Below are 19,804 nucleotides of genomic sequence, written 5' to 3'. Positions count from 1 at the left end.
TTTCCCCCTGGTGATTTACATAGGCTACTGTTGTCCGGTTGTCGGACCTGACCTGGACATGGTGACCCTGAATGTGAGGAAGGAAGCCTATCAGGGATTTCTCCACTGCCCAAAGATCTTTTATGTTTGAAGATGCCCCCATCTCGTGGTATGCCCAGTGACCCTGTATTGAGAGCTCTGCTAGATGACCCCCCCCCACTCGGAGCCGCTCGCATCGGTTGTAATCACCCGGTCTATTGGTCTGGACCACTGTATGCCTGAGGTCAGATTTTCCCTGTTTGTCCACCATGAAAGGGAATGTACAGCTCCTAGGGAAAGAGAAAACTTCCTTTCTAAACACCTGTTGAAGGATCTCTGCGCTGACAGGACCTCCCACTGAAGAAGTCTCATATGCCCTTGAGCCCATCTGACTGCTGTGAGACAGGCCATCATAGAGCCCAAGAGGGACATTGCTTCTCTTAGGAGACATCACTGGAGACTGTATGGCTTTCGAGACTAAACTGATTACTTTTCTGACCTTGTCTTCTGGGAGGAAGCAGGATTGGAGACGAGAATCCAGAATTAGACCCAGGAAGATTTGAGTCCTTGAGGGGGTTAATTTTGATTTTTGGGTATTTATCAACTATCCTAGCTGTTGAAACACCGCCGTGACCTCTAGAAGTTAACTGGAGCAGTGGACTTCTGATTTCCCCATTACCAAAAAGTCATCTAATTAGGGAACGATCACTACGTTTTTGATTCGTAAAAAGGCTGTTACTTCTGCTATTAAGTTCGTAAATACTCTCGGGGCTATGAAGAGGCCGAAGGGTAGGGCAGTAAATTGAAAATGCCTCAGTTCCTCCTGAATGAACCGGGCTACTCCCAGATATTTCTGGTAGTCTGGATGAATTGGGACATGATAATATGCGTCCTTCAAGTCTATTACTACCATAAAGCAATTGTGGTGCAAGAGCTTCACTGCCAAGCTCACTGACTCCATCTTGAAAGCCTGGTTCACGATCAACTGGTTTAGTCTCTAGAGGTTGATGATGGTCCTTAAGGACCCATTTGGTTTTTTAATCATGAACAGAGGGGAATAGACTCCCTTCCCCCTTTGTGGTATCGGAACTCCGAGAAAGAACCGTTTCTCTACTAGCTCTAATATTTCTGACTCCAGAGCTATCAGTTCTTCCTGAACCTTCCTCTTGGGGGTAATCACAAAGGTCCGGCGAGGAATCTGGCTGAACCGCATCTTTAGGCCACCACTCACAATATTCAGAATCCAGGGGTTTGATTTAACGGCTTCCCAAGCTGGAATAAAGTGGGAAAGCCTTCCCCCTACCTCCGGCCTGGCGTCATTGGGAAGATTTTTTAGTATAACCGAGTCCACTGAAGAGTCTCCCTGGAAGGCTGGCGCTGCCTGCATTAGGGGCAGATTAGAAAGGATTCTATCCCTAGGGATCTTTTTATCCCTAAGCTGGCCTTCTAATGGTTGGAGCCACACCATGACAGATCTTGCAACACAGGTGCCTGCTACCACAGGCTTCAGGCCTCCTGCTGAAGCCTCCCAAGTGTGATGTAGAAAGGAGTCTGCCTTTTTATCAAGGGCATGTTCGCGGCCAAAGTTCATAGATTGTCATGATTTTTGCAATACACGGTTATGTATAGCACAGGCGATCAGAGGATCGCAGCTTCAAGTCTTTTAAAGGTAACTATTAGGCTATGTGCCCACGATGCAGAAATGCTCCGGATTTTTTCCAGAGCATTTCGGCATCTCCCTGGCAGAAAAAATGCATGCGGACTGTACATGCGTTTTTCCTGCCAGGGACAAGCGGATGTGAAGCGTTCTTCACATGCATTTCCGCATGCGGGTTGACAAGCGCTTTCCAAGTGATTTTAGCATCACTTGGAAAGTGCTTGACAACTTGGTCACACTATATAAATCAATGCAAACGGCATGGATTTATATCATGTGACCGTAAAGAATGGTTAAAAATAAAAAAATAAATATATACTTACCTTCTGATGGCCCCCGGAGTCTTGATTCAATGCGTCTCGGCTTGCCGGCAGCTCGCGGTACATCGCGATCTGCCGGCAAGCAAAGACAAGCACACCGGGGGCCATTAAAAAAAAAATTTTATTTACCTTCTATTATTTTATTCTTTTTTTTTTACAGGTTCTATGGTACCCGGGTCCAGAGGAGAGTCTCCTCTTCTCCAGTCCCAGGTACCATCTACACATTGAAACGCATGGATTCCGCATGTACAGATGCAGTGATGCAAAATCCATGCGTTCCAATGCAAGTCAATGGCGGCGAAAACGCAGCGCTTCCGCAAAATAATTGGTAGTGCTGCGTTTTTTTCCGCAATGATAATCCACAGCGGAAATTTCCGCAGCATCTTATCATTGGGGAACATGGCAGGCCTTCTACTATGCGTTTAAGTGTTTCTGCAGCGGAATTGCCGCTGCGGAAACGCTTAAAAAAACGCATCGTGGGCACACAGCCTTAAAGTAAAAATTGTTAGAAAAAAAATGTTTAAAAATATAAAAAACAAAAAAAAAATGTTCAAATCACCCCACTTCTGCCCCATTAAAAAATAAAGCCATTTTAAAAAATAAAAAAACACATTTGGTACCACTGCATTTAGAGATTTCCGGTCAAAATATAAAAACCGATAGGTAAACCGCTTAACGAGAAAAAAATAATAAATCAAAGCGCCAGAATTACGTTTTTTTGGCCACCAAAACATTGCAATAAAATTCAATAAGAGGCTATTAAAACATTGTATATACTCCAAAATGATATCAATAAAAACATCAACTCCAGCTGCAAAAAATAAGCCCTCACACAGCACCAGACCCCAAAAAATGAAAACACTACGGGCCTGGGAAAATACAACGAAAGATTTTTTTTTAACAAATTTCAAAAAAAAAAATTCACCACTTAAATAAAAAACAAACAAACAAACAAAAAAAAACCTATAAATGTTTGGTATCTGAATAGTAGTACTGACCTGGGGAATCATGTTGCCAGGTCAGTTTTACCATATAGTGAACATGGTAAAAAAAAAAAACCAAAAAAACAATTGTGGAATTAAATTTTTTTTTTGCAACTTCACCGCACTTGGAATTTTTTTTTCAGTTTTTCAGCAAACTATATGGTAAAATGAATGGTGTCATTCAAAAGTACAACTCGTCTCGCAAAAAACAAGCCCTCATACGGCTATAGGAACGGAAAACTAAAAAGTTATGGCTCTAGAAAAAAGGAGATGAAAAAATGAAAACATGAAAACGGAAAATTGCAAGATCATGAATGGGTTAAAAAGGCAGCTTCATATTAAAGAGCTGTAATTACTAAACCTTTACTCCAATTTGGATGTGAATACCTTCAACTTAAAGCAGAGTCTGCACTTTAAGCCCATATTGATTATATGACTGTATCTTGAATATGTTTTGGAAAACAGTTAAAATGCCAAAACTTGTGTCACTGCCCAAATATTTCTGGACCCAACTGTATATGCTCCAGCCCCAGTGTTTATGACATGTTTATTCACCAGCCCCAGTGTTTCAATATGATGTATATGCTCTTGCCCCAGTGCCTCCTATGTGATGTATATGCTCCCATCCCAGTGCTTCCCATGTGATCTATATGCTCCTGCCTCAGTGCCTCCTGTATAAAGTATATAGCAGCCTTAGTGTCTCCTGTGTGATGTATACAAAAGCCTCAGTGTCTTATTTGATGCATATACAGCAGCCTTAGTGCCTCCTAAGTGATGAATATGCACCATTCCCAGTTTATCCTATGTGATGTATATACAGTAGCCTTAGTGTCTCCCATATGATGTATACAGGTCTACGTGATGCAGCCTTAAGTGGTCAGAAACTACTGTTTGGGAACATGGCAGGGCTTGGAAGGGAAGGAATGCCATTTAAATTTTGGAGCATAAATTTGGCTGGAATATAGTGTAGATGCCATGTCTTATTTGCAGAGCTACGGAGGTGCCAGAAGAGAAAAAAAAAGTGACTCAGTTTGGAATCTACGCTTCTCAAGGGATTAATCTAAGGGTGTGCTGACCATTTTGAACCCATTGCCTTACAGAATTTTATAGTATTGGGTTGTAAAAAACAAAAAACAACAATTTTTTTGTACTAAAATGTTGCATTGACCCCAAATTTTTAAGTTTTACAACAGGTAACTAGATAAAGAACCCCACAATTTATTACACAATTTCTTCTGCACGCACCAAAACCCCATATGTGGTCAGGAACTAATGTTTGGACATACCGCAGGGTTTGGCAGGAGTAAGTGCTATTTTGCTGATTAGTTTGTGTGTGCCATTTATAGAACTCCTGAGGTGCAAAATAAACTGACCCCATTTTGGAAATTACACCACTTCGGGAATTCATCTATAGTGTTAGTGTGAATTTTTTACCCCACAGGTGTTTCTTTTACCAGTGGGCTGCTAATTGCACACAAGGCTCTATTACCTACATATTTGTACACACATGCATAAAAGGTTCTTGAGCTAGTTGGTGAAAGGTCCTTCAGCTGCTTAGAATATGCCGCACCAGTTCATACACACATACACACACACATTTTAGCAAGATTTTTTTTTTTTTTTGCTAAAAAAGTGCTCGTTTTTGTGGGGATGTAGTTTAGGAATGGGATGAAGTTTTTATTGATAACACTTTGGTCTACACAACATTTTTGATTGCTTTTTTATTTCGATTTTTGGGTGGCCGACTCAACAAATTCACAAATTGATTTTATTTTGTTTTCACGCCATCCTCTCAACACAATTACAGTGATACCAGATTTACAGCATATTTTTCAGGTTTTGCTACTTTTGCACACTAAAAAACATTTTTTTACTAAATATAATTTGCTTTTACATCACTACATTCTGAGAGCTGCACCTGTCTTACTTTTTTGTACACTAAGCGGTAACAGGGCATGTTTTTTTGGGTGAGGATTTGATGTTTTCAGCTATACTATTTTTACAGTATACTGAAATTTTGAAAAACAGCACAATTTTGACACTCTGTTTTTACAGTGTTCATTGTGTGGTAAAAAAAGACCTGGCATCATGATTCACCAAAGCTGTACAACTACGTTAATACCAAACTTGTCCACTGGCTGGTCTTCATAGCAATACCATCACAGCAGGAATGGGGATTTCAAAAGACACATGGAAGCAATGGTAACCCATCAGCTCCCTCAATCATGTTGCACTGGGTGGCGGTGATGGGCATGTGAATCTGTGCGCGCCATCTGGTTCATTTGCTTTAAAATGCCACTGTCACATTTAAGTGGTTTACAGCAGCAGGAGGAGCTTAGCTTACTTGCTGCTCCTGGATGCAGATGATGGCTATATAACACAACCATCAGCTTCCAGCAATAATGCAGGCTCAGCCTCTAAGCCAGCTCCATACATCAGCAGTACATGTACAGCAGAGGTCGGGAAGGGGTTAAATAGCTTTATACCAATCACATTTTCTTCTGTTTAGTTTGCATAAAAAACAGTAAATATTTTTTTATTACTCTTTTTTTTTTTTTTTTTTTTTTTTACAATTTTACAAATTTTTATAGAACTTTGCTTACTTTTTTACTTAATCCCACCAAGTTCATTGAACTTCAACTTTCACTGGTTTGATCGCTGGTCTAACTAGCTGCAATACTCATGCAATGAAGCATATTAGATCTGTCAGTTTTACAATGACAGGAGGCCTGTTAAACCCCATTTAGCTTACAGACCCAGTGGCTATAGGTTGGCATTGGTTTGCCCATAGGAACCATCAGTACCACACAATAGGATCACGGGGGACCTAGAGACCATCACAACCATCTAAATGCAGTCGCTATTGCCAGTAACATCTGGAATGTTAAACTACCACGATCGGTGCTAGGACTGATGTTAGCTGACGTTCTGCTACAACAGCTATAATGTATAGCTCATACCTGCTGATGGCGCTGTGCGGAAATTCATTACCTGCTGTGCCATACATGTGAGGCAGATATTGGAAAGGAGCTGAACATTGATGCGAGTGAAACTTCCCAAGTGGCTAGCCATATGTCTATGTGAGAAAATGTGATACTAAAACAAAAATCTTAATCCAAGAGGTTGAAAAGTAGCAAAATTATATTTTTTGCGTTTATCTAGTTGTGGTAAAACACTACTTAAACCAAAACTAAATTTGCAATAAAGATATTTTTAGAGTCATATTAGTCATTTCAGCATTAAAATCACAAAAATATTAAAGATGTAAACTCACAAAAATAACCATGATAACAAAGGCAGCAAGGTATGAGGTGCGAGCCATCCACATACTGACAAATCGATAATGTTCCCCTGAAACAACATTTCTCAGGAAACCTAAAAACAAGGCACCAAGAAAAATATTTTTAACTTTGTAAAAGAAAAAAGAAAAAGTAACAAAAATGTCCCACTCTGCCTAGATACAAACCTTTGTTTTCTTCATTTTCTGCCAAAGCCTTGACGCTTGACATGAGAATATCATCATATCCAAGGAATTCATCCAAGAGAAAACGACTAAATCTGTCTCCGAAGCACAAGTCACGTGTTGGGTCTAAAACCAAAGAATATTAGTTAAGAGTTTTCAGGTACAAAATACTCACTTGTAATCCAGTCCTGGGACTTCACATGCATAGAACTGTAGCATTTAGATGGTACTAACTCTAGAGACCCAGCTGATAAAGGGCATTTTAAAGGCAATGATCTGTGGGAAAATAAGCAAATTAGTTCTCCTCCAGAAGGAAGAAAAGCATCTCTCTACTACAGTGTTTCTCAACTCCTGTCTTCAAGACCCACCAACAGATCATGTTTTCAAGTTTTCTATTCACATTGCACAAGTGATGGAGTTATCAACTGGGCAATACTAAGGAAATCCTAAAAACATGACCTGTTGGTGGGTCTTAAGGACAGGAGTTGAGAAACACTGCTCTAGTACCATCAGTAAATAGCTACCAGGGCTGTGGAGTCAGTGTCGATTTTGGTGGAGTCAGTATAAAATGGACCGACTCCTAAAATATATGATACATTGGGATCAGTAGTTCAGTGCAGGATGTGCTGTAAATGTTTTCATAAGAATTTGGGAAAGTTATGAATTGTCCTATAAATGTCTATTCTATTCCTGATCGAAAGATTTAGGCTTTTAGTCGAGATGAATCTGTGCTGCACTTTATGTACATGCTCAGTAGTGATGGAGTGCTGGGGAGTTGGAGTCAGGGAAATTGAGGAGTCGGAGTTGGTGTTTTGGCTTACCGACTCCACAGCACTGGTAGCAACCCTGGAAGGTAATGCAAGACCCAATAAGACACCTTGGACAATGACCAAGGCTATGAGCCAGATGGGTATTAATTCTAGAATTTATCCTCTTTTCTATATTGGCATCAATTCTCCAACCTCAACGGATGCATATAATATAGTACAACCATGAAGAGTGTTCGCTGAAAAGGCTAAATGCAAAACAGATAAGTCTTCGGGCCAAGAGAGAGACCGAGAGACCAAGCGATAACCATTACCCCTGTGAAACTGAAAAAGGACTGGAGGAATTTCTTTTGTTTCTAGTTTTGTTTTTGTTTTTTTAAACAACATTACTCATTAGTAGTGATGAGCGAGTATGTTCTGTTAACCCTTTCGGCAAGCATGCTCAGGCGAACACAGTATCTTCAGCGTGCTTGGGTGTTATGTTTCAGTCTCTCTGTGTGCATGATTTGTGACTGTTTGACAGCTTTAATACATGTGAGGAATGCCTAAGGAACAGACATTCCTCACATGTATTAAAGCTGTCAAACAGTCACAAATCATGCACACGGGAGTGAAAACAACACCCGAGCATGCTCGCCGAAACGGTTAACAGAACATACTCGACTCAGACCTCATATGGCATTAGTCAAAGCTCAGATGGTCTTAATCCAAGAGTATTAAAATCGTACACCTCCAAAAATGTTCCTTTATTTCTGTTCATCTTGTTTTTTGTATAATTTTAACAGTCTTACCTCAATACCAAGAATAAAAGATGTTCATCCTTCACTAGCAGAGCCTGACAGGTAAGGATATACTTTAATCCATACACTAACTCTTCCCTTTATAAGCTTACTGCAGACTTTGTTTCTATGACTCCAAAAAGAGCATTAACTGGACTTTTAATGGTGCCACAAGACTTAGCCCAATTTGCCAGTTTTGTTTGTTTTTTTTTTACTTCAAACCGGGAATAGTAACTGGACATAATGACTTCACAGACTTCATGCCAATGTGCCCCTCTTCCAGCTACAACTAGGAGGATAAAATGGGCTTCGAATATTTTTTGACAGAAATAGCATAACCCTGTTCGGTATACAACTCCAACTAAGAAAACAGACTTGCAACTCCAGACGAGGAGAGGAGACTGGTATTTAGAATAGGGTCATCAGTCTTAGCGCAATTATATCCATCTTACCACTTTAAGCTAGGAAGATTGATTGAATCGTTAAACTCCCAATGTCTACAAAACCTTCCTTAGGACTCCAGACTAGGAGGATTAATTTGACTCACAACGGTTTTATTCACCTTAACACAACCATGTCCATCTTACAACTCCAACTAGTAGAATATGCTAGAACATAGCCGTTTACCAACCTAAACGCCGACCAGTCCATTTTATTACTGCAATTCGGTGGATCAACTGGACTACTCTGGTGTCATTCGGCATAGTGCAGCCAAATGATCTTACAACTAGGAGGATAAAATGGGACATAAATAGGCTGGTCAACTTTTAAGTTGCTGAACATTTTATGACTACAGACTAGGAAGATTAACGGGACTTAAAGGGGTTGAATGGGCTTTCTGTATAATTTGTGTATCTACGCTGCAGAATGCTGACAGTTTGGAATATACTCCCTGTCAGCTTTCTGCATGGTGTCCTAGACAGCACACCTAGTCATGTGAGCAGCTCTCTCCTGATTCTGGAGGAACTCCAGACTAGAGTTTTCCTGTCTGGCAGAGACTAGTCTCTGCCAGACCCTGCCCCTGCCTCCAGCTCCAGACTCCTGGGCAAGATGCAGCAGGAGAATGACTCAGCTGATCAGACAAACCAGGAAGGAAAAGGCTTCTACATAGGTAAGTATAATGTACTGTGTGCATCCATCCCTCCCTCCATCATCCATACACACATCACTATGGCTCTACAGTAGCTGAGGTGTATTATATGGTATATATGTATATATGTGGAGTGCAGTGGTAGTGCTGTTATTTCCAATACTGGAATGAGTGTGCAGTGGGCAGTGCTGGACACCAAGGCCAGGCGGGGCCAGCTCTGGCTAGGAGGTTAGATAATACAGCACAGGGAGCTGTCAAGTTTGGGAGAGCCACCGCTAAACAAAGTGGGTACAGAGAAAAAATTTATAGGAGAGTTGTATATTACAATACAGAACAGATTAGCTTTAAAAAAAAAAAAAATTAGAAATTAGTCCTACCGGTAATTATATTTCCATCAGTCCATCATGACAGCACAACAGGAGGTTGTCCTGCTCATCCTCTAGGGACAGGAAAGACACGAGAGGTTAAAAAAACCCATTCCCTCAGTGTTAATTACCACACCAGAATGGATGAATTTTTATTGTATTGAATTCTCTCTCACAAATGTTTAAGTTGCACATACGTATAAGGAATTTAGGGAGGGAATGTAATAGTGCTGTCATGATGGACTCCTGGAAATCTAATTACCGGTAGGACTAATTTCTAATTTCCCCAGGACGTCCCTCATGACAGCACAACAGGAGAAATACCAAATCAATGGAATATTTGGGGCGGGACTACTGCCTGAAGGACTTTCCTTCCATAGGCTAATTGTTGAGCAAATGAAATGTCCAGCTTATAATGTCTACAAAAAGTGTTTATATTGGCCCATGTTGCGGCCCTACAGATCTGGTCCACAGAGGCCCCTACCCTTTCAGTCAAGGAAGCTGAAATTGCTCTAGTAGAATGTGCCTTGATATCAAGCAGAGGTTCTTTTCCTTCCAACTTGTATGCCGTGGAAATGATTGAGGTAATCTTACTCAAGTCACTCTTGAAGCTTTTTTGCCTTTGTTTTTACCCAAATGTTGAATGAAAAGATTTGAGTCCTGTCTCCATGGTTTTCCGACTTCCACATAATGCATTACTGACCTTTGGATGTCAAGTGTATGGAATAATCTTTCTTTTTTCATTTTTTGGGTGCTGACAAAGACGGCAAAATTATTTCTTGGTTCAAGTTTTTATGGACAATACCTTCGGGAGGAAGAATGGGTCGAGTTTGAAGATTATCCGGTCATCCAGAATACAAAAATAAGGGTCTGTTGTTGATAGTGCCTGGATCTCTCCAACTCGCTTTGCTGATGTTACTGCTACCAGAAATGCAGTCTTCATGGAGAGTAAATGGATACTGGTTTCCTTTTGAGGTTTGAAGGGGGTTTTACATAAGGCACGTAGTACCAGGTTTAGATCCCATGGAAGTACTAGTTTCCTGATTGTAGGTCTTAACCTAGTAACTGCTTTTGCGAACCTTGCCACTTAGGGATGGTCTGCCAGTGGGTAATCTAAAAAGGCGCTAAGGGTCAAGATCTGTACTCTAAGTGTGCTGGGTCTCAAGCCCTTCTTAAATCCTAGCTGAAGAAATGTCGGGCTGGGAAGAGATTTCTAAGGACTCTCTAACAGGAGTGCAGTATTTCTTCCATATCTTAAAGTAGATGGCGAAAGTGACTGGTTTTTCTACTAGCCTGCATGGTGGATATTACCCTATCCTATAGACCCTTAGCACTTAGGATCTGCCTTTGAGGATCCACGCTGTCAGACGTAGGAACTGTATGTCCTGATGTATTAGAGGACCCTGGGATAGAAGGTCGTGTTTCTCCGGCAGGGGGAACGGATCTTCTAGGGCCATGTGATTTAATAACAGGAACCAGCTTCTTTTGGGCCACCAAGGGGCTACTAGTATTACCGTGGCCCTGCCTCCCTGGATCTTTCTTCGGACCCTTGAAAATAGCGAAAAGGGAGGAAATGCGTATAACAGGCTTTTTTGCCAGCTCTGGGACAAGGCCTCCATCCAGTCGAGATTGTCTCCTGCATTTATGGAGAAAAAACTTTCCATTTTTGCATTTTTGTGGGTGGCAAAGAGCTATTGAGGGACGCCCCAGCGGTAGGTAAGATGGTGAAATACCTCCGGATTCAGCCCCCATTTGGAAGACCAAATAGTTTCCCTGCTGAGGAAGTCTGCCACTGTTGTCTGATCCCTTGAGGTGGACCGTGGTTATGGAGATAACGGTCATTTCTGCCCACCGGAATATCTGCCCAGACAGGTACTGTAGAAGATCCCCTCTTGGGCCTCCTTGGTGCTGAATAAATGAAACAGTTAAGTTGTCCGAAAATAATCTTCACGTTTTCCTCTGAAGACGTGCTGGTATTGCTGAAGCACTTCCCACACCGCTCTTAATTCCCTGTAATTGGATGATCCCCTGCCCTCTACTGGGGGCCAAGTACCCTGAATGTACTGACCCCCCTCTACCTCCACGCCACAACCTAGTTGGCTGGCATCTGTGGTAATCCGTATACACAGGGATTGAGTCCATGGTATTCCTATATGGAGATTTCTTGGAGATGTCCACCATGACAGGGAGAACTTTAGACTTGCGGAAATCCTCATTCCTTTGTCTAGTCCGGATGGTTGCTTGTTCTAGTTTAGCAGGACTGCCTGCTGCAGTTCTTTTGAGTGGGCCTGAGCCCATTGTACACTTGGAATGCATGTCACCATAAGCCCTAAAATTCTCACGGCATACCTTATTGATGCTGTTCTTTTCTTTTGGAATGAGTAAATTCTGTTCCAGATATATTTCCTTTTGGCGATAGGGAGGGAGGACATTCCAAGATGTGAATCTAGGAGGACTCCCAAGAACACCTTGTGCATCTCTGGTTGCAGTTTGGATTTTTCCCAGTTTTTAGCGTCTGGATGGTCTGGGCAAGATGCTGATTGAGAAGCGATACTAAAACCGCCACCAGAAGGAGATCGTTCAGATATGGTATGATGATTATGCCTTCCTTTCTTAATGCTACCTCCGTCATTAGCTTTGTGAAGACATGAGGTGCCGAGGATTGGCCAAATGGCTGACATTGGAACTGGAAGTGGTGGACTCTTCCCTGGTATTTCAGTGCAAATCTTAGAAATGAATGGCAGGCAGGATGGATGGGCACATGGTAATATGCGTCTCTTAGCTCCACCGTACACATTACTGAATTCCTTTTTATTAATGGAATAATCTTTAATTTTTAGTATTTTATGCTTTGGTTTAAGGGTCTTAGATTTATGATCGTGTGGTATTTTCCTGAGGTTTTTTTTTAGAGAGAAAAGTGAAGAGTAGTGGCCTTGCCCCATCTCTGAAGGTGGTACTGGCCTTTCCAATAGATCGGACGTCCCTCTGGAGTCTTTTTAAGGCGGTAGGAGTCTGAGGTATAGTAAGCAGATACTTTTGTGGTGGGGGGCAGGCAAGTTCTATCCTGTAGCCTACTTTCACGGTTTGCAAAATCCATGGATTTTCCATGATGGACTGCCAACCCATGTGAAAAAACCTAAGTCTCCCTCCAATTTCCCTGGCGTCAGGGTCTTCCCGATGGGCTTGAGGTGAATCGAGTGGACCTACCCTTACCTCCTTTGGGGTTACTCCACCTCCCAGATTTACCCTTTCCTTTGTAACCCTGGCTTTGCGATGCTCAGGGCCTACAAAAGGAGTGATATTTTCTAGTTTTCTCTTCTTGGAACCCATTTTTCTCATCTGAAGCCCTTTTCAGGATCTTATCTAAGACATTGACTCCTGAAAACGGGATTGCACAAAGTTTATTTTTGGAATGGCAGTCCTCCGACCAGGTTTTCAGCCACATAGCTCGCCTTGCTGAATTGGACAAGACACTATTCCTAGCCGAGAACCTTACAGACTCTGCTGATGCATCCACCATAAACAAGGTTACAGATTTTAACATAGGAAGGGAATCTAGGAAGACCTCTCTGGAAGTATTAGATTTTAGTTGTGATGACGATAACTTGTCGATCCAGAGAGACACTGACCTGGCCACCAAAGTTGCAGCTAGATTAGTTTTAATAACAGCAGCCGAGGCTTCCCAGCTTCTCTTTAGGAGCCCATCAGCCTTTCTGTTCATGGTGTCGGAGACACGATGAATCCTCGAAATGGTATTGAGATCTTTTTTGCCACTGGCCATAGGAATGTCAATTTTAGGGACTACTTCTTCCCAAATCTTGACTTCCTCCGGGTTAAAGGGGAGACGGGCCTTGAAATCCCTAGGAATGACAAGTCGCTTCTCTGTATCCTTCCAAAATCATGGATCTTATATGTTCATTGACTGGGAACATTCTTTCTTTGGGTCCTCAGTCCCCCGAACATTTCATCCTGTATGGTATGAGGCATTTGTGTATCCTCAATCCTCATAGTATTTCTCACCGCTCTTAACTCATCTGTATTCTCGGATAAGAAAAGATATTTCTTCCGGTCTTCGGAGGGGATCTGGGGGGATATTTCTCCCGCTTCTAGATCCTGCTCAGAATCACAAGACTATGCTTCCTCCTCCTCTGGCTCTCTTGTTACGGGATGTATCGTGAACAGTCTGAGGCAGCAGAAGGCAGGACACCATGCTCTAGACCTCTTCCCGGATCATAGACGGCATGTCGGCAAGGAGGGTGGACTGCTCCTCCTTGAGGACTTTGGCTACACACTCTGCACATAGTTGTTTTTTGTGTGTGTCAGGTAGTCTGGTATTACATGTTGGGCATCTTCTCTGCTTTTTACGGGAAGATGAACCCGATCCTAAGGGGCCTCTTTCCTGAATTTAAAGAGACAGGAAATTTTTAATTTCTATAACCAATACCCCCATTTTAAAGTTTGGGAAGTGTTATCAGGGAACCAGGTGTCAACTAACACTGCCCAGGGACTGATCAGATTGTGCCTCTGAACGTACAGGATTAGGATCCATGGTCAGAATGAACACATCATGTACAGATGCAAGTACCCTTTTATAGGGTCTTACCTTGTCCCAGGTGCTTAGTGAGGGCCCCCATTAAGGTTTCCTTGCGTTCCACAGTGAACGCACGCTGTGCCGTCCAAATCAGATGTTCCCCTCGAAACTGGAAATGCGTTGCAAGCCTGAGAGGGAGGCGGCAGCATCAGGCGCAACATCCCGCTCTACTGATGGGCTGAGGGACCCCTACCCAGTGAGGTTTCAGCCCAGAGCCTCTTGACAACAGGAAGAGAAGAGATCAGTCCCCTCCAATCCCACTGAGCTCCCAGATATGCAGAGAGGGGCACATTGGTGCAAAGTTCCTCTGTCCTGCTAGGGACAGGAAAAACACTCAGGGTTTGGTGGAGAGGGGGGCTTTTAGCCTCTCGTGTGTTTCCTGTCCATAGAGGATGAGAAAGACAACCTCCTGTCGCGCTGTGATGAGGAACGTCCTGGAGAAAAATTTGACTTTGTGGCCGGACAACTTCAATATGTTTTTACTCGGCTTACCACCCACCATTGTCCATCATACAACTCCAATTAGCAGAATAAATTGGAACATAGATGTTTATCAACCTAAATGCAGGCCAACTGGGAGGATCAACAGGGCTTACTTTGTTTTTATTCATCTTAGCACAACCATGTCCATCTTACAACTCCAACCAGGAGGATAAACTGGGACAACAACAATAATGTTTTTATTTATATAGCGCTTTACAATTCAGATAATTTTATAGACATTATAGCACTGTCCCCACGGGGGCTCACAATCTAGATTCCCTATCAGTATGTCTAGATTCCCTATCAGAAACCCACACAAACACGGGGAGAACATACAAACTCCTTGCAGATGTTGTCCTTGGTGGGATTTGAACCCAGGACCCCAGCGCTGCAAGGCAGCAGTGCTAACCACTGAGCCACCGTGCTGCCCTGTTTATCAACCTCAATGCTGACCCATCTATTTTGTGACTCAAAACTAGGAGGATTAACTGGACATACAGGTGCACTCACTAAATTAGAAAATCAAAAAGTTAATTTCAGTTCTTCAATACAAAAAAGCAAAACTCATTATATAGAGTCATCACAGACAGAGTGATCTATTTCAAGTGTTTATTTCTGTTAATGTTGATGATTATGGCTTACAGCCAATGAAAACACAAAAGTCACTAAATGACGTCATGGCAAGTCCTTTCACACCACCGCAGCATTTCTGCATCGTGGGCACTTAGCCTTAGGCTATGTGCCCATGATGCAGATTGAAGCAGAAATTTTGTGAGCATTTCTGCATCTCCTTGGCAGAACAAACGCATGCAGATTTTACATGCATTTTTTCAGGTGATTTTGAGCATCACTTGGAAAAGGGCTTGACAAGTAACATGTATCCATACAACTGGCATGGATTTATATTGTGTGACCAACTTAGAGAAAATTTCTACTTCAAATGCTATTAAAAAAAAAAAAAAAAAAAAAAGATTTAAAAAGTTAAAAAGAAATTAAAAACCTTATATTCACTTCTCCGGCAGCCCCTGGTCTCCTCCCGGCAGCGTCCTCTCTCCTCGGCGTCTCACGGTGTACTGGAAGGACCTGCGGTGACATCATTTAGTCAGCTGGTCACTCGACCATCACCTGACGGCTGATGTCAGGGGTCGCGTGACCATCAGCTGACTAAATGATGTCACCGCAGGTCCTTCCAGTACACCACAGGACGCCGAGGAGAGAGGACGCGGCCGGGAGGAGACCAGGGGCTGCTGGATAGGTGACTATGAATATATTTTTTTATTTTTTACTTTATGAAATTCTTTTTTCACTTGCAGGTAACGATGGTACCTGGGTCGGATGAGTCTTCTCTTCTCCAGACCCGGGTACTATCCGCGCATTGAACTGCATAACATCCGCATATATACAGCACATGCGGATTATCATTGGGATACATCCCAGACCTCTTAACAAGCGATTTTAATGCGTTTCCCTGGGAGAAATGCCGCCGTGGAAAAGCATTAAATCCACATCCTGGGCACTCAGCCTAATGGTACTCCATGATCCACGGCTTCTCAAGCCGTGTGCTCAAGGCTCCTCTGTCTGCAGGACAGAAATCAACTAAAAGGGGTAAGTGGGCGTGACCTTTTAATTTTTTGCTCTTGGCTTCCAGTGCGTTGATGGGGTAAATTCCTCTCTCAGGTGCTGTCATGGGTGAGGGGAAAAAAAAATGTTAACTTTACTCTAGTCCTAAACCGCATATAAATCCCGTCGAGCAGTCCTAGTCCATCCTTGGTATCTCCTGCATTGATGAGAATTTAGTCACCTTGACATGCTTTATGTTGACCATGTGGGGCAGGGGTACACAACCTCTTCTGGTCCAAAGGCAACATTGTCAGACTCAAATTCTAAAGTGGTATTTTCAGCAACATTTTAAAAATTTTGTAATTAAATGCTATAAATGTCAGATATATGCAAGTTTTAGGTCTCCCCCTGGATGAGGAGCTGTTTTAAGACATTTGCATTGTAGAACGGAAGAGTCGATGAATGCACCTCTCTCTACTGTACTTAATGCAAGTTGCTAAAAATACATTGAAGAGAGCCTAACTCATGTATGGCCACCTCTCCAAGGCAACCCCTTTCTGGAGTGCTACACAGGAGTCAGGAGACCCACCATTATGCGGAGATTCCAGAAAGGAATGTGAACCATATGTACTTATCCATCCTCAGTCTGTGCTACACCACCACCTCTTTTCTCTGGCAAGGATTATACATGTCAGAAGCCAACAGAAACAGACCAGCAAGTCTAAGGCCCCACAGCATTGCAGTCTAGAGGTTGTGCATACCAAATGTAGGGAATTGATCATGGCAAGGAAGCTGGATCATCTTCATCAAAGGAGATGCCAAGGATGGTCTGGGCCGGCCCTCTGAACTACTTGGTGCAAGACTAAACCAATGCAAATAGCCTGAATAAGTGGTCTGAACATAGATAATTAATAGTAAAATACCTTTATTGTAAATAAAAGTAGGTAAATGGTGGCAAAGAAAAAAAGAGCATGCATCCACTTTAAAAATGAGTAACAGAGTACCCAAAAAGGGTTTAAACAGGGTAAATACTGGTGCAGGAGAGACACCAAAATCAATTAAATACGAAAAATGTTGAAGTTGTTAGTATAGCCCTTAATGCATATCTGTTGGTTAAATGGGGCTTAAGGTGCAAAGAGTATCTAGAATGAACATGATGAACAGATTTGGAAAAAGGGAGCGTGTAATAAAAATAGGAATAATTTATTTATTCATTAATAAGTTGTCAGGCACAGCCATTACACAGTACACAGCAGGGGCACATTTATAAGATTATCTCAGCACCGGAACATTTTATTTAAACACATCCAGTTGTGCAAGTTATTATCATTCGAACACCTATTGATTAAAAAGAGCTTTTATTCATGGGAAAACGCCTTTAAAAGCACTGAAAACAATCTTCTCCCACAAAAAACATGGCCCTTCATGTGCGGCCCATACCCGGCTGAGTTTGAGACCCCTGATCTATATTGCCATGTCACTATATTGAATCTGGTGCTACTCACCTCCCTCTTTCTACTATTTAGGTATGTAGTTCTATCAAAAGAAGGTTGTAAAGAATTTTTAATGAGTTTTGTTATTTCAACTATTGTACGTACTAACTCATTTCTTTATTCACTCAAATTCTTCCTGCTTTAGCCAGTTTTTTTTATTGTTGACACAAAAGTTTAAATTTTCTTATTCATCCACTTCTGACAGTGTCTAGTACACCATTGTACCCAGCTACAAAGATGGACAGTTAGAAAAAAGCTCAACTGGAGTTCCAAGTTTCAGATTTTGGATTCCAACTAACTCCGTGAAGTACATGGCTCAGTTAATAATGTTAATCAGGTATTCAGACAGAAGACCCTGATGGATTGCTGAATGGGCGGCAAAGTGTAATGTTAACACCAAGTAAAGCTATTAAACAGCAAAATCACTTACCTAGTGTTACCACCATCACAGGTATGTTGAGTCTCTGTCGCGTGCTCTGAGATAGCCTGAGAAACCCATATTCAAGTGAATATTCTACTATGTACTCTTCTTGGGGCCAAACTAGTGAAATAAATATAGATATTTAGACATATAAAGCACAAAGGTAAGGGTAATATTTCAGCCACATAGAAAAAAAGTCCTGAATTTGGAACTACAAGCCTTCTAAAAACTACAGCGTAGTAATTAGCCAGTACTGGAGACAAAGTGAATAGTGTCCGTTTGCTCCAGAATCCTGGGGAGTTAATCACTTGGAAAGCAGCACTGTATGCTTAAAATGAGTTTCTCAAGCTATAAAACTTGTCCATGTGCCTAAAACTGCAATATAATAAACTGTCTAACATACCGTACTTAAGCTATTCTCTTTTCCTCACAGTCCCCCATCTGAAAAGCTGCATGAAGCTCAGGAGGATGCATGAAAATGGAGCTTTTCTATAAAAAGTAGTGGAAGACTGAAAAGGAAATGGATAACATACTATTTAAATCACTCCAGTATATACTCATGAGGCTCTGCAGGAGGGCAGGCGCACCTCAGCATGGTGATGACCACCTACCCCCAACAACATTCTGTGCAATCATTAAAAGTACTTTGATTAGTGTGGTATTTCATTTACAAATCACTCATCAGTACCTATTGGGCTTATAGGGAAATTCCTAAAAGTGCCAAAATGTTAACTTATCTTCTATCCATTCAGGAGAGAAAAAAATAAAATAGCAATTCTCCTGTTTTGACAGTTTACACTAACCACATGCTGCACAAAGTGTTAATTTTATGCTGTGGCTCACTCCGATTATGGCAATACTAAATTAATGCTGTTTTATATAGGGTTTTATAACTTATCTACAATACAAACATGGTTTGCAAGAAATAAGAAAATAATTTGTTTTTGTGTCACCATATGTTTTACAATTTTCTATCAACTGGAAAGCATGATAAAGTTTGCAATAAAATTTTATTGCAATGTTGCGGCGACCCAAAAAAACGTAATTCTGGGGTTTTGAATTTTTTTCTTATTACACCGTTTATCAATCGAATTAATTTTTTTTTTATATTGATAGATCAGGCGATTCTGAATGCGGCGATACCAAATGTGTGTATGTGGGGTTTTTTTTGTTTTTACTTTTTGCGTTCTTCAATAGTCTCCATGGGAGACTTGAAGCTGCAATTATCTGATTGACTCTGTTACACACAGGCGATTATCAGAGCACCTGTGTGTAGCAGATTTGCTCACTTGGGTGGCGCTCATAGCAATCTGGCAGTGACAACCACAGCAGACCCCAGGTTGTTATGGCAACCGATCGGCGACCCGCGATCATGTGACGGGGGTCGCCGATGGGCAGGGCCAATGTAGCGCTTCCCAGAAGCACTAGTTAAATGCCACTGTCAGAGATTCAATGGCATTTAACTGGTTAATAGTCGCGGGTGGATCGTGATTCCACCCACGGCTGTTGCAGGCCCATGTCAGCTGTATAAATCAGCTGACATGTGCCAGGAAAGGTGCGGGTTCAGCGCCGGAGCCCACACTAAACGGGGTTATGACAGGTGTCGTACTATTACGGCACACGTTATAAAGGGGTTAAGGAGACTGGGGGAAAGACATACACTAGCTCCTTTGGCCATCTGTGGAGAAGGGCGTCAACTCCATAGGGATGGTCTTTTGGATTTGAGGAGAAAAACTTCCTGGATTTTTTCTGTTTCCGAAAAAGTCTATTCGGGGCCCTCCAGCGATTGACGATTCTTTGAAATACTCCTGCGT

General features: G+C 42.0%; 1 protein-coding gene across 3 annotated transcripts in view; it reads right to left on the bottom strand.

The window, feature by feature from the left end:
• Window positions 1–19,804, bottom strand: part of TMEM259 (transmembrane protein 259) — a 139,917-nt gene that overhangs the window by 36,886 nt on the left and 83,227 nt on the right. For all 3 annotated transcript variants that reach the window (XM_073685467.1, XM_073685457.1, XM_073685477.1), the window contains exons 5-7: window positions 18,000–18,110; window positions 6,445–6,567; window positions 6,253–6,353 (exon numbers count right to left, since the gene is read on the bottom strand). In XM_073685467.1, the coding sequence (XP_073541568.1) occupies window positions 6,253–6,353; window positions 6,445–6,567; window positions 18,000–18,110 (335 nt within the window). The remainder of the gene's footprint in view (window positions 1–6,252; window positions 6,354–6,444; window positions 6,568–17,999; window positions 18,111–19,804) is intronic.

Source organism: Phyllobates terribilis, unplaced genomic scaffold, assembly GCF_046119375.1.
Source record: "Phyllobates terribilis strain yellow unplaced genomic scaffold, ASM4611937v1 Scaffold_1__5_contigs__length_1240528914, whole genome shotgun sequence".
NCBI classification, from domain to species: domain Eukaryota; kingdom Metazoa; phylum Chordata; class Amphibia; order Anura; family Dendrobatidae; genus Phyllobates; species Phyllobates terribilis.
Note: the sequence above shows the minus strand (reverse complement) of the source record. Positions and strands in the feature narration are given on the sequence as shown.